We start from the raw sequence: 14,783 nt of genomic DNA, 5'->3' as shown, positions 1-14,783 counted from the left end.
GAATGCACTTTCACCTGTATGCACCACTGGAAAGTACTGAGGAAGTCCAGGTGCAACTGACTTCACTGCCTCTATACTTTCAAAGTGCTCCGAAGAATATCATAATCAGCAATATTCCTGAACTATATGATTAGACTGCCCACAGTCAAGGGCAGTTAACAGAAAAAGAAAGGAAAATGGGATACTGAAAAGCTCGAAAGGAAACACACTTAACTCCTATAAACAGAGCAAATAAGAGCCAAGCATAATTTGAACAGTAAGGAGAAGGCGGCACATACTGATTTGTTTGAAATGTAGCAGCAATATGACAAGTTTATGCTAATGTACTAATTTATACAAGTGTAGCTATCTCTATGTAAAACAGACATAGGGATTACTTTCAACTTCAGTGTACGCTTTCTTATAATCCGCTGATATGTATGCTTTTCACATCAGTTCAACAAAAAAGGAAATAAGACAAATAGCCCCAAAGTTCCTTTAAAAGGTTTAGTCAGAAGAACATATTCTATTATTTCTGGTGGTGAGTGACTGGCTCACAACATTTCCAAGAATGCAAAAGCTCTCTCACTTCAGCAAATAATTCATACAAAATCATAGGAAGAAGTTAAAAAAGGGCTCATCATTTTTCTTGAGTAACAAATTCAGGGTTCACCCTCAGCTGGTGCTGCTTTTGATGTTCTGATTCTAGTAACTGTTGTTTTAACTGAGACACACACTGTTCTAATTCTTCGATCACATCAGATGCCTGCAGGGATTGAACAGAAAGAGAATGTTAGTCTTGCATTAGCTCCGACAGAAAAACTGATTTCCCCCTTTTTCAAAGAACTTTTTTTAAAAAGCCAAAAAAAGACACAGATGAGCTAGTTGGAAAAGATACAAACTTTTAAACTCATGCCCTGCATATTTAATTTGTCCTTAAATTTCTAATAGCATTATATTCACAGACAGAAATTCAATCACTTTTTGAAATAGTCATTAGCACCTGATTAAAAATTGCACATTCATATTAGAGATATTATCCACAAAAATGTAATATTGAAAGCTTAGGTTTCAGCCTTGTCAGCATCCTTGCATATAAGTGAATTCAGGCAGATGAGAAGATTCAACTGAGTCTAAATTCACTCATATTTCTATAAGTGACTGCAAGATTAAAACCTCAGAGATTAATACTGAAAGCGTTTTGCTTTATACATATTGCTGTTAACTAAGACTATCATTTCATATGCAGGAGAGTTTGTATACATGTAAACTTACTTTAGCTGCAGAAAGAGCATGTTCTTGTTTCATCAAATTTAGGTCCACATCATATTTGTGTTGCAGCTCTTGAATGTTCTGCTCATAATCTTGTACAATACGCTCCTTCTCTTTTTGACGCGAGTTGCACCTACAAATATTGAAAAAAAAAGAAAAATAATGGGGAGGTATGTAGCACAGCTCCTTTTTCCACATGTGTTACAAGATTATATCTTTATATTTTCACACTTTATAATAATTAATACATAAGTACATTGGATTCATTTTTATTAAAACACCATATTCTTTTGAGACTGAAGGTTGCCTACATGATATAAAATACACAAAATGGGTACATACACCAATTCCAATAGGGATCCACAACACACAGACCCTACTGCAAACACAGCACGTGACTCCCAGAAGTGACTACTGAGACATCATCACCACTTCTGGATCTGGAGGTCCAAAAGGCAGCTACAAACAGAGATAAGGGGGCCAGGGCAGACGGGCTTTCTCCAGCATGCAAAAACTGTGCACTGGAGCTCTTCCCACTGCACCAAGCCTCCAACTGCAATTTGGAGCAACGTGGTCTCCCTGCCAAGTGGCAGGAGACACCTTGGCAAGTGCCTCATGACAACCCAGGGCATCACAATGCACAGTTTAGGAACAGCTGCTGTAAACCACTCTGTGTGTGTGTGTGTGTGTGTGTGTGTGTGTGTGTGTGTGTGTGTGTGTGTGTGTGTGTGTTTTAAAAGAAGTGATGTCATATACGTATGATATCATAAGTTCATGGACAACAGGTATAAGACAGAAGTTTGCAAGTACCTTGCCTTGACTTCTTCAAGTTCTGTGCATATAGCCTGGTAGCAGTGTTCCAGACTGGTCTTTTCTTGAGACAACGTCTGACGCTGCAAATTACTGGTTTCAGCTTCAACAGTCAGCTGATGCACACGGGCCTCTAACTCTTTGACCATATGGTTCTAAACAACATATTAAGAATATTACACATTGGTTATCATTTAATCTCATCTCAATGAATGATTCAGAAAATACTAAAGTTAAGAAAGCATGATAGTCAAATCACATACAGCAAAAGAAGAGAAAAACTTAAAACCATACAGTTAAACAAAATATAAAGAAATTCCCATACAGAAAGTTGCTTCAGAGCAATATGATTCTGGTCACAAAACTATATAGATGAGAAAGGCAGAATATTAGTGAATGTATCATCATACAGAGCTCAATACAGAACTCTTAATACACTCCTAACAATTAACACACACTAACATAGCGTTTCTCAACATTTGCCGCCGCCGCCGCCACCCCCCCCCCACTGTACAACTTCACATAGTCCACCAATTGGAAGTACCACTCAAAGTAACTGGCAACAGTCATTGCCAGTTACTTCAAGACTGGGAGGTCACATGCGACACAACAAACACCAGCCAGAGGCGCAGAGCAGATGGGAGGGCTTTTTCGAACACACAAGAAGCACATGCTGGAGTTATGCCCGCCAAGCCTCCTACCACTGTTTTTTGCATTGCTGGTTTCATTGCCAGGTGCTGGGGGTCTGGGGTCCCACAAGTACCACTGAACACGATTTCAGGTACCACCAGTGGTACAAGTACACTGGTTGAGAAACACTGCACTAATACACTCCAATTGATTGACATAATCTAACATACAGAAGTATACTACTTCATAACATAGGAATTGTATCCATGTATGAAAGTATACAGGAACCACAACTATGGCTTTTTTTCCCCTCCTTTTGGCAAGTGCACACAGACACTCAGCACACCAGACTGTTCCAGAGAATAAGAAATTTGTGTGTACCTTCCATATTCCTCCACCCAGCCACCCCCACTCCACTCTGTCAAGAAGCATAAGCTCCAAACTCCAAAGCTTCCTTGACCAATCAGAGTAGCAAAGGCAAGATAAGGATATGAGAAGCATGCACATATTTCCCATTCCTCATAATGGATTGGTTTGGTACCCATGCACACAGCTCTGCACATCAAAAGGAAGTGGAATAAGGTTTCTCTGTTATGCCCTTTAGGAATCTTTCCACAGATGGATGCTGCACCTGTACAAAAATGGTGCTCCAGATGTTCAAAGTATGTAAGATAAATTTTAATGCACATTGATAGGAAAATGAATTTGGATAATACTTCAGCAGTCTTAACATTTTAGTAACTGTACTTGCAATGCAATTCAAAATCAATAAGCATTTTCATTTTGCTCCAAGATGTTTCCATCCCTCCCCTGAAGCTGCAACTAAACATATACAAATCAGAAAACAGAATTTTGTTTTATATATTGGCTGATGCTTGTTCATGGCAGAAAAAAATATATTCTACCCGCAGGTGTAGCGCCCCTAATTGACTCATAGCATCGCAATTTTGACCCTTTACTATTTTCAAGAAGATGGGTGGACATATCACAATCTAGAATTTAAGTGTGTGTTCTCCAGCATGGAATTTCCAGAGGTTAATCATTGAAGTGGCTGGAAGCCTGAAGTGCAGTGAGCAGAAATACTCAGAGTTGGAAAGCACCCACAAGGTCATTCGGCCAATCCCCCTGCCTGTAGCAGGAAATCCTCCTAGAGCATCTTCAGCAGTGCCTACAGAGCCTCTCCTTGATCTCTAGTGACAGAAGCCACCATCTCCCTTGGTAACTGGTTCCACTGCCAAACCTGCCTTACCATCAAGAATTTCTTCTTTTTTTAAAATTAATTTTTAATTATTTTCCAAAATAAAAACAAATATAAACAAACACATAACAAACACAAACTCAATACACAACACAAAAAACACAAAAACATACCATTGAAGGGTGCAGGCAATCATATATCAATATATCTAATCTATCAATACTTATCTTCTAATCTTCTTCCTCTTCTAGTTTAACCTCTTAATATCATTTAGCTATCATATCATATCCTGTATAATATATCACATATACAATATATTCATCTAAATGCCCTATCTTATACATCTACAACTTCATTTTCAACCAAGCATAAAATGGTCTCCATTGCTCTATCTGCGGCGGTTCAAGCTGTTGATCCAAAATCTCTGTAAGCCTATCCATTTTCTCCACATTCATTATTTTCTCTATTAATTCATCTTTCAACAGAATTTTAATATCTTTCCAGTATCTAGCATATAAAATCCTTGTAGCAGTTCAGATTCAGACACCATTTATTAGGCATTATTTTGTAGCAGTTAATATCATAATAACTAAATACACATCATTTTCTTTATCTATAATATCTAAGGTGATATTAAGCAAAAATAACTCTGGTTTCAGCAGTATTGTACATCCAACAATCTCGTGTATTAGATTCCTTACCATTTTTCAGCATGCTTGCATTTTTTTACATGTCCACCACATATGATAAAACGTCCCTTCACATTTACACTTCCAACAATTTTTTGATATGTTCTGATTCATTTTTATCAGTTTTACTGGTGTCATATACCATCTATAAAACATTTTATATACATTTTCTTTAAAATTTGTTGCTCTAGTAAATTTTATATTATATTTCCAAATCTGTTCTCATTGTTCTAATGTAATATTATAGCCTATATTTTGCGCCCATTTATCATACATTATTTTTACATCCTTGACCATGTCTGGTATCTATTTGAATAAAAAGTATAGTTTCTAGATATCTTGTTCTCCATACATCTATCCAATACATCTCTTCTGCTAATTGTAAAAATGCTTTAGGAATTTATAGTCTCCTTTTTTTCTTCTCTTTTACTTGTGTCAATGTAGAATCCATCTGTATATCAAAAACTGAATTAAAGTCTCCAACAATACAGCACTGTTCATGTTCTCTAATTCTTGTGTCTTTGTATAACATTACAAAAAATTCTTGCTGATTTTCATTTGGTGCATAAATATTCACAATTAAGACTCTTGCATTTTCTTTTTGCACTTCCACCATCAATATTCTTCTATCTTGTGATACATATATTAGTTTTGGTCACAGTCTCTCTTTTACGTATGTGGCCACACCCCTTTCTTTAAAAAAATCCGAGACTATAAATACTTCTAATTTTTTCTTCACAAGCAGTGCTTTATTCATATTTTTGATGTGCATTTCTTCTATACAAGTTATATCCATATTTAACTTTTGCAATTGAAGGAAGACTTTCGTTTTTGAGGTGAATTTAAGCCATTTATGTTGACAGAGTAAATACATCCTACCTTAACCATCATGTTTCTTTTTACTATTCACTTCTCTTTTTGTCATCTTCTTGTTGCTAACAGTGAATACCTCCTTGCCCCTCTAGTTTCTTCCTTCTCTGATTCCTCAGTTGTCTCTGAATCATCTGATTTCTTTTCTTCCAGCTGCATTTCTACACTTTCCTCATTTTCTTCATTTCTTGTCTCACCTTTCATCACTGTACTCAAGAAGTTTTCTGCTTTCATTGTTGAATTTATATTATATCTCTGTGACTGGAACTGAAAAACATACCTTCCAGGAGAAGCCATCTATATGGTATTTGCTTTCCTCTTAAAAATTTTGCTAGCTCTTCATATTCTTTTCTTTTCTTTCTCACTCTCCATGGGACATGTCTCAGAATTTTCACTTTGCTACCCTCCACCATCCATTCCTTTTCCTGTGAGATCTTCAATATTTTATCTCTGTAAAAAGTTCTGATGCATTTCACATGGATTTCTCTTGGTAGTTCATGTTTTCTTAGGAAAAAAAAGTGCTCACTCTTGATCTCGCTGAATCCAGATCCATGAATATCTCTGTCGATCCACTCTGATATTAAATTACCAATCAGACGTCGTGTATCTTTCCATTTCTGTTCTTGTATTTTGTATTCTCACCACTCAAGCTGCACTCTCCATCTGAATTTCCATTAAAGTTGCCTCAGAATATTGGTTTTGTTCTATCAGTATTCTAGATTGATCTTTTGTTGTTTTTTTTTCTAATTTTCTAATCTTTTGTGTATTCTCATCTGCTTGGCCTTTAACAGCTTTCAGTTGCACACTAAGTTCATTTAGTTGTGTAGTTAAAACATCCAGACTAGCTCGAACCTGCAGAAATTGATTTGTGTGCTGCTGTCCCATCACCACTAATTTTTCTATATTGGCTGCATCCTTCCTAAATTGTGGTGCCCAGAATTGGATATAGTACTTGAGGTAAAGTCTGTCCAACACAGAGTAAAGTGGAACCACTACTTCAGGTAATTTGGAAGCTACAGTTCTACTAATACAGGCTAAAGTTCTGTTAGCCTTCTTTGCAGCTGCATCACACTACTGACTCATGTTAATCTTGTGATCCACTGCAAGTCCAAGATCCCCTCTCACATGTTGTGCTGCCAAGCCAGGTATCTCCCATTCTATACCTGAATCTTTGGTTATTTTTGCATAAGTGCAGAACCTTGCATTTGTCCCTGTTGAATTTCATCTTATTAGTTTCATCCCATTATCCCATTCTGTCAAGGTGAATGGTTCCTGAATGGTTCTACTGTCTTCTATTGTATTTGTTACTTATCCCAGCTTGGTGTCAACTGTAAATTAGATGAGGACTCCATGTATCCCTTCAACCAAGTCACTAATGAAGAAGTTAAAGAGAACCGAGCCCAAGACAGTGGGGCACTGGGGCTGTCCTCCAGGTTCATGCAAAGTCATTGATAAGAACCCTTAGGATATGGTTATCTACCCAGTTGCTAACCCACCTAATGATTGTAAATCTAGCCTAAATTTTAGCAATTTGCTGATTAAGATGTCATAGAAAACTCTGTCAAATGCTTTACTGAAGTTGAGATAAATTAAATCCACAGCATTTCCACTGTCCAGTAGGCTAGTAACCTGATCAAAGGAGATAGGATTTGTCTCGCAAGATTTATTTTTGACAAACCCATGTTGGTGTCTATTAATCACCAAGTTGTTATCCAGAAGTGAAGAGACTGTATGTTTTATAATTTGTACCAATATCTTTATTGACCATTAGGACAGATAACAGATCAATACCAAAAGCAATACCAGATCTAGTCAGTCCAGAGGTTTCAATAAATGTCAATCACAGGTGCTGAAATCATACATCACCATTTTCCTTCGTGCTTGAAGAGGACTGTCAGACTAAGCACATTCTGTTACAGATAGCTCACCAGCCAGGTCCCAGCCTCAGACCATAAAATTCCTACTACCAACCCTGGAGTTTCTAAGAGAATTCCAGCACTCAAGGCACCTTATCTTGGACTGCTTCTTCACTGTTGGATGTCATCAAAAACCCAGATCCATGAGGTACATCTTATTTTCCTATCTATGTTCTGCTGCTTTTTTGCTAATTGCCGACATTCAATGGGTCTTGGGGACCTCTGAGCATGCTTATTTTACTATTAACTGTTTTTGTCTTTTAAAAAAAACTTTTCTTTTAAACCAGGAGTCTCTAAACTTTTAGGCCAGAGGGCCACATCAAATATCTGACAAGGTGTCGAGGGCCGGAAAAATTTAAATACTGTACATTAGAAAGCCAAAAACATCACTTCGGGTTTTTCAGGAGAACTAGGAAGTGATGTTTTGAGGCCTTTAGAAGGCATTCTGCGGGGAGGTGCATGACCTCCCCGGCCCTCAGAACACCCTCCAGATGCAACTGGAGCACAGCTGCGGTCACATTCGTTGAATGGAGAGATTTCAGAAGGTTGAATGGAGAGATTTCAGAAGGCATTCAACACGGTCCCTCACCAAAGGCTACTGAAAAAACTTCACAGTCAGGGAATTAGAGGGCAGGTCCTCTCATGGATTGAGAACTGGTTGGAGGCCAGGAAGCAGAGAGTGGGTGTCAATGGGCAATTTTCACAATGGAGAGAGATGAAAAGCGGTGTGCCCCCAGGGTCTGTCCTGGGACCGGTGCTTTTCAACCTCTTCATAAATGACCTGGAGACAGGGTTGAGCAGTGAGGTGGCTAAGTTTGCAGACGACACCAAACTTTTCTGAGTGGTGAAGACCAGAAGTGATTGTGAGGAGCTCCAGAAGGATCTCTCCAGACTGGCAGAATGGACAGCAAAATGGCAGATGCGCTTCAATGTCAGTAAGTGTAAAGTCATGCACATTGGGGCAAAAAATCAAAACTTTAGATATAGGCTGATGGGTTCTGAGCTGTCTGTGACAGATCAGGAGAGAGATCTTGGGGTGGTGGTGGACAGGTCGATGAAAGTGTCGACCCAATGTGCAGCGGCAGTGAAGAAGGCCAATTCTATGCTTGGGATCATTAGGAAGGGTATTGAGAACAAAATGGCTAATATAATAATGCCGTTGTACAAATCTATGGTAAGGCCACACCTGGAGTATTGTGTCCAGATCTGGTTGCCGCATCTCAAAAAAGACATAGTGGAAATGGAAAAGGTGCAAAAGAGAGCGACTAAGATGATTACGGGGCTGGGGCACCTTCCTTATGAGGAAAGGTTACGGTGTTTGGGCCTCTTCAGCTTAGAAAAGAGACGCCTGAGGGGGGGCATGATTGAGACATACAAAATTATGCAGGGGATGGACAGAGTGGATAGGGAGATGCTCTTTACACTCTCACATAATACCAGAACCAGGGGACATCCACTAAAATTGAGTGTTGGGCGGGTTAGGACAGACAAAAGAAAATATTTCTTTACTCAGCGTGTGGTCGGTCTGTGGAACTCCTTGCCACAGGATGTGGTACTGGCGTCTAGCCTAGGCGCCTTTAAAAGGGGATTGGACAAGTTTCTGGAGGAAAAATCCATTACGGGGTACAAGCCATGATGTGTATGTGCAACCTCCTGATTTTAGAAATGGGCTATGTGAGAATGCCAGATGCAAGGGAGGGCACCAGGATGAGGTCTCTTGTTATCTGGTGTGCTCCCTGGGGCATTTGGTGGGCCGCTGTGAGATACAGGAAGCTGGACTAGATGGGCCTATGGCCTGATCCAGTGGGGCTGTTCTTATGTTCTTACAGATTTCTAAAAATGTGCTCATTTTTCATAGAATTTATTAATCACCTTCCCACTACAAAAATACTCAGAGTGAGTGCTATATTACCGTAAAGAGAAAATAGTTCACACGTAAAAATAATAAAAGCAGTAAAAAACCAAAGACAAGAGGTTGCAAGCAATGTACAGGTTGTGCCTCTTTATCTACTGATTTGGCAGCCACTGATTTGACTCACCACTGATTCCGGGGTTCACCTTTAAATACCTTGTAACAAGGGGACAAAGGTGCCCAAATCCCATTTCCTACCTTCACACTGTTAAATCGCACTGGTTGCAAGGTTAAAGACAGCTTTAAAGACACACTTCTAGGTTTTTGGCTCCTTCAGTGTCGTCCCAAAATGTACTGGTGTAGGTTAGCAGTTTTCAACCACTGTGCTGCGGCATACTGGTGCGCGGTGAGGCTGCCTCAGGTGTGCCGCGGGGCCAAGGAGTCAGGCGGCGGCGGCGGCGGCGGCTGCGCACACGCGGGAGAAGCAGTCACTTGGAGCATCATGCAGCAGCAGGAGAAAAAGGGGCAGCCCGTGAAGGGGCTTCAATGCTCATGCAGTTGCCTGCCACGCGCACTGATTGCGCAGCTAGCCAGGCAGCCAGAGAAGCCTGGAAGAGGTCCCAGCGGGCGGGAGCATGGAGGGAGTGAAGGCGAGTGGCGAGAGCGGGGAGTGAGTGATAGGGAGCCAGAAGGTGGACGCAGGTACAGAGGCAGAAGCAGCTGACTGGAAAAGGATCCTTGAGAGACCTTTTTCCTCACCTGCAATGACCCAAAGTGACCCTCCCTGCCTTGCCTCCACTAGGCGCTGGGCCACAATCCTATCCACACTTACCTAGGAGTAAGCCCCATTGACTATAATGGGGCTTACTTCTGAGTAGACGTACAGAGGCTTGGTCGCACTCTTTCTTGAATAAATGAGCAGGCAAGTGCACTTTTCTTCTCCCCCACCCCACCTGTCCCGCACACACATTCCCCCATCATAATTGCAGTTAACCCCTCTCTGACTGCCCCTCCCTCCTCCCCACCTTCCAAAGTTCAGAACCAGTTGCCTCCCATTCTCTCTCTCTCTTCCCCCACCCCAGTGAATCCTGCACTTGTTTCAGCCACATCTCCTCACTGCCCCTCACCCCACATTTCTCCAGTATGCTCATCTCTCTTTGCCAGCACTTCCTGACATATCAGAGCGTATCAATTGATAACAGTTTGAACAGACCTACTTCAAAACATTGTTCCTCCTTTCCAGAAACCACGTACACTTCCCTCTCCAAGCTTCTTGGGAATTTCTTTCATTGTCATGTAATGATCTAAGACTGCAACCTTCTGAGTACTTCTGAGTAGACCTGGTTAGGATTGTGCCCTTAGTTATATTAATTAAATTAATTGTAACATAAAAATGTAATTAAAAACTAGTAGTGTGCCTTGTCAGTGTGCCGTGACCTGAAAAAGGTTGAAAATGGCTGGTATAGGTGCTGTAACACATTCAGCCCCTAGATGGGGTGAATAATGAATCAAACAGAATAATTTCATTCCATTAGATTCCATTATTCCATTAACCCCTGCTAATTGAGTAAGAGGCACTTTTTCAAGTGGGTGCTCCTTTTTTTAGCAGGGGGAGAGTAACTGGCCCACCTCACCCCAGCACTGTCTGTTCTAGTGGCTGTTTGCTGGTATTCATTTGCATCTTTTTAGATTGTGAGCCCTTTTGGGACAGGGAACCATTTAGTTATTTGATTTTTCTCTGTAAACCGCTTTGTGAACTTTTAGTTGAAAAGCAGTTTATAAATAATACTACTACTACTACTACTACTACTACTACTACTACTACTAATAATAATAATAATAATAATAATAATAATAATATTGTATTGTATTGGCAACCTTCAGTCTCAAAAGACTATGGTATCGCGCTCTGAAAGGTGGTTCTGGCACAGCGTCTAGTGTGGCTGAAAAGGCCAATCCGGGAGTGACAATCCCTTCCACACCGGGAGCAAGTGCAGTCTGTCCCTGGTCTGTCTCCCTGGCTATGGGCCTTCCTTCTTTGCCTCTTAGCCTCAGACTGTTGTCAAAGTGTCTCTTCAAACTGGGAAAGGCCATGCTGCACAGCCTGCACCCAAGCGGGCCGCTCAGAGGCCGGGGTTTCCCACTTGTTGAGGTCCATCCCTAAGGCCTTCAGATCCCTCTTGCAGATGTCCTTGTATCGCAGCTGTGGTCTACCTGTAGGGCGCTTTCCTTGCACAAGTTCTCCATAGAGGAGATCCTTTGGGATCCGGCCATCATCCATTCTCACGACATGACCAAGCCAACGCAGGCGTCTCTGTTTCAGCAGTGAATACATGCTAGGGATTCCAGCACGTTCCAGGACTGTGTTGTTTGGAACTTTGTCCTGCCAGGTGATGCCGAGGATGCGTCGGAGGCAGCGCATGTGGAAAGCGCTCAGTTTCCTCTCCTGTTGTGAGCGAAGAGTCCATGACTCGCTGCAGTACAGAAGTGTACTCAGGACGCAAGCTCTGTAGACCTGGATCTTGGTATGTTCCGTCAGCTTCTTGTTGGACCAGACTCTCTTTGTGAGTCTGGAAAACGTGGTAGCTGCTTTACCGATGCGCTTGTTTAGCTCGGTATCGAGAGAAAGTGTCGGAGATAGTTGAGCCAAGGTACACAAAGTCATGGACAACCTCCAGTTCATGCTCAGAGATTGTAATGCAGGGAGGTGAGTCCACATCCTGAACCATGACCTGTGTTTTCTTCAGGCTGATTGTCAGTCCAAAATCTTGGCAGGCCTTGCTAAAACGATCCATGAGCTGCTGGAGATCTTTGGCAGAGTGGGTAGTGACAGCTGCATCGTTGGCAAAGAGGAAGTCACGCAGACATTTCAGCTGGACTTTGGATTTTGCTCTCAGTCTGGAGAGGTTGAAGAGCTTAATAATAATAATAATATTCCACTCCATCTAGTGGATGAATGCAGTATAGCATCTATACCAATGCATTCTGGGGTGACAACAGATGCACAAGAACACTGGAAGTGGGTCTTTAAAACTATTTTTCCACTGATTTGGTATACACTTTTTTTTTAAATCCACTGAGGGTTCTGGAATGGAACCCCAGTGGATAACAAGACACGACCTGTAAATGTACAAAGACAATGAGAGCTCAAGAAAATTAAGTTATTAGTCTGTGTCTGAACTAATTAGAAAATGGCCTGGCAGAAGTTTCAAGGAAGCCAGTTTCAAAGCTGTGCTGCTGGGGCTGAGAACACACCCTGCCTCAACCCCCACAAGATTTTACTTGTGGGGAAGAATTTGGGGCAAGGACACTTTAGCAGATCTTGAAGAACAAGGTTTCTACTTCTGATTGTAGTTTAGAATAAGCCAGGATTTGCTAGGATGCCCGAATCAATCTTCTTCTAAGCTCAAATTACATCACTGTGGATCAGAATTCATTGTAAGGGAAGTTTGTTAAGACAGTATGGCTGCTTTGGAACATGACTGATTTCATGGGTTTAATGTCATATACCTGATGTTAGGCAGAAGCAGACTATTACTTCTACTTTTCCTTCTGAATATTTATATACCACTTTTCAAGAAAAATCTTCACAAATCAGTTTACAAACAAAATCAATAAATAGTTTAATACTTTTTTTCTAAAGCATACAAAACAGTATACAAATCCAAATGAATCAATATTTTACTCATAAAACACACACAATTCCAGTCTACCAAGGAGAAGCTTTAAGCCAAGTGACAAGTAGAAGGGGAACTAACACATAAGAAAATTATGTTATGACTGTTCAGAAAGCTAAACAGTGGAAGGAGATCAATCATGAATATATCAGACTACATGTACACTTTTTAAGAGGAATGAGTGCATTAGGCAGAAAAGACTCAAGATGCGACAAACTCAAGATGTGGCCTCCCTACATCTCGGAACACCCTTAGGATGTGACAGAGGGCACCTCCAGTCATGTTCGGAGGTCCCCTGTGGCCTGATTGTGATTTTAATTATCCACGGTTTTTGGCATGCACGGGGGTTCCAAGATTAGAACCCCTGCCAATGCCAAGGCCCAACTGTAATTGTGGTGACATCGCTGCATCACTGCAATTACTTCTGGGTTAGAGGTGGCACTTCAAGGGGCATTCCCAGAGTGGAACAGGCCTCAGCTTGCCTTACTAAAAATATTACTTAATATTTATTACATTTTAATCCCGCCCTTCTCTCAGGGCAATGGGTATTTGCCTCTTCCCTCCCCCATTTTATTCTCAAAACTACCCTGTGAGGTAGAGGATAAGAGGTAACAACTGGCCCAAGGTCACACAGTGAGCTCTATGGCTGACAGAGCAGATTTTATACCCAATATTTTCAGCTCAGGGTAAAATGGTAGTAAAATCCATAGGAACATGGTGGCACCAAATGAACACAGGAATTTGCCTTATATTAATATCAGTCAGTCAGTCTAGATCAGTATTTCCTATACTGACTGACAGCAGTTTTCCAGGATTTCAGAGAGAAGTCTTTTCCAGCTCTACCTGGACATACTAGGAAATGAACTTGGCATCTTCTGCATGCATAGCAAGTGCTCTACCGTTTAGCTATAGCCTCTCCCTTGAGGTATATATTACTGTGCAATCTAGCATACACTAGATGAAAATACCACCTGCTACTTAGAGTCATTTTATTTATCATTTCAGTACTAGATTATCAACCCAGGATGGTTGTTGCATGGGATGAGAACTCGTTTACCTAAATCAGTCTCTGCTTCCATGACAAGTACACTTGAAAATGTGTCTAAAAATTTTTGCTGCCCACAGCAAGTAAACTGGGATTAACTATTGATCACCAATTTAAAAAAATTAATATAAAGAGCAATCCAAATAATGTGACATTGATCAGGGCTATGTCCTAAACAGCTATTTTAAATATGTCCTTGGATACATGGAAACAGGTGATGCAATCTAAGCGTGGTCCAATATGGTATGTAAAATGACTATTCTGCTCCCATGTTTTGTTATAGGGAAGCCCACAATTCAGTGAAGGAGCTACTAATTACCCCATGCTGATTGTAATGTAGTCTGGATGGAGACTTCGCAGAGCTCTGTCCTGCACACTTGCAAATGAAAATGGGAGACTGAAGCCCCTTCTTACAAGGAAGAGAACAAGCCTCCCATTTCTAAAATAGGCATGTGGGCTCTTTTTGTTTGTTTTAAAAGGTGGCACTCATTTAAATGATGGTGATGGCTGGACGAAACCCTAACAAAAATAACCCAGGTTATTCAATCGGAATCTACAACTGAGAAAAAAAAAAGACCATGGATTATCTAAGCTCAAACAGACCATATGAATTTTTTATTTTCAGGTATCTAGCAATCACAGGAAATAGGAAGATATTTAATTCCAACTGTACAATATACAGGGAACAGGAAGATATTTAATCCCCATTATGATGAAATGTAAACATGTGTAATTGAAAGAGAAAATGCCTAATATGGCTATTAGGCACTGTCACATTGACATTTGAGACCTTTTGCCTCAAAGCAAATAAAAATGTGAAGTAACAATGTGAGAGGAAATAAAGA

The 14,783-nt window shown here is 40.7% G+C and overlaps 1 protein-coding gene across 5 annotated transcripts in view; it reads right to left on the bottom strand.

Annotated features, from left to right (window-relative positions):
* The window catches only part of CEP112 (centrosomal protein 112), a 362,246-nt gene that overhangs the window by 235,105 nt on the left and 112,358 nt on the right, over positions 1-14,783 (bottom strand). For all 5 annotated transcript variants that reach the window (XM_066615054.1, XM_066615053.1, XM_066615055.1 and 2 more), the window contains exons 13-15: positions 2,062-2,216; positions 1,255-1,384; positions 653-745 (exon numbers count right to left, since the gene is read on the bottom strand). In XM_066615054.1, coding sequence (XP_066471151.1) covers positions 653-745; positions 1,255-1,384; positions 2,062-2,216 — 378 coding nt within the window. The remainder of the gene's footprint in view (positions 1-652; positions 746-1,254; positions 1,385-2,061; positions 2,217-14,783) is intronic.

The sequence above is a fragment of the Tiliqua scincoides genome, chromosome 2 (genome assembly GCF_035046505.1).
Source record: "Tiliqua scincoides isolate rTilSci1 chromosome 2, rTilSci1.hap2, whole genome shotgun sequence".
Taxonomy (NCBI): Eukaryota; Metazoa; Chordata; class Lepidosauria; order Squamata; family Scincidae; genus Tiliqua; species Tiliqua scincoides.
Note: the sequence above shows the minus strand (reverse complement) of the source record. Positions and strands in the feature narration are given on the sequence as shown.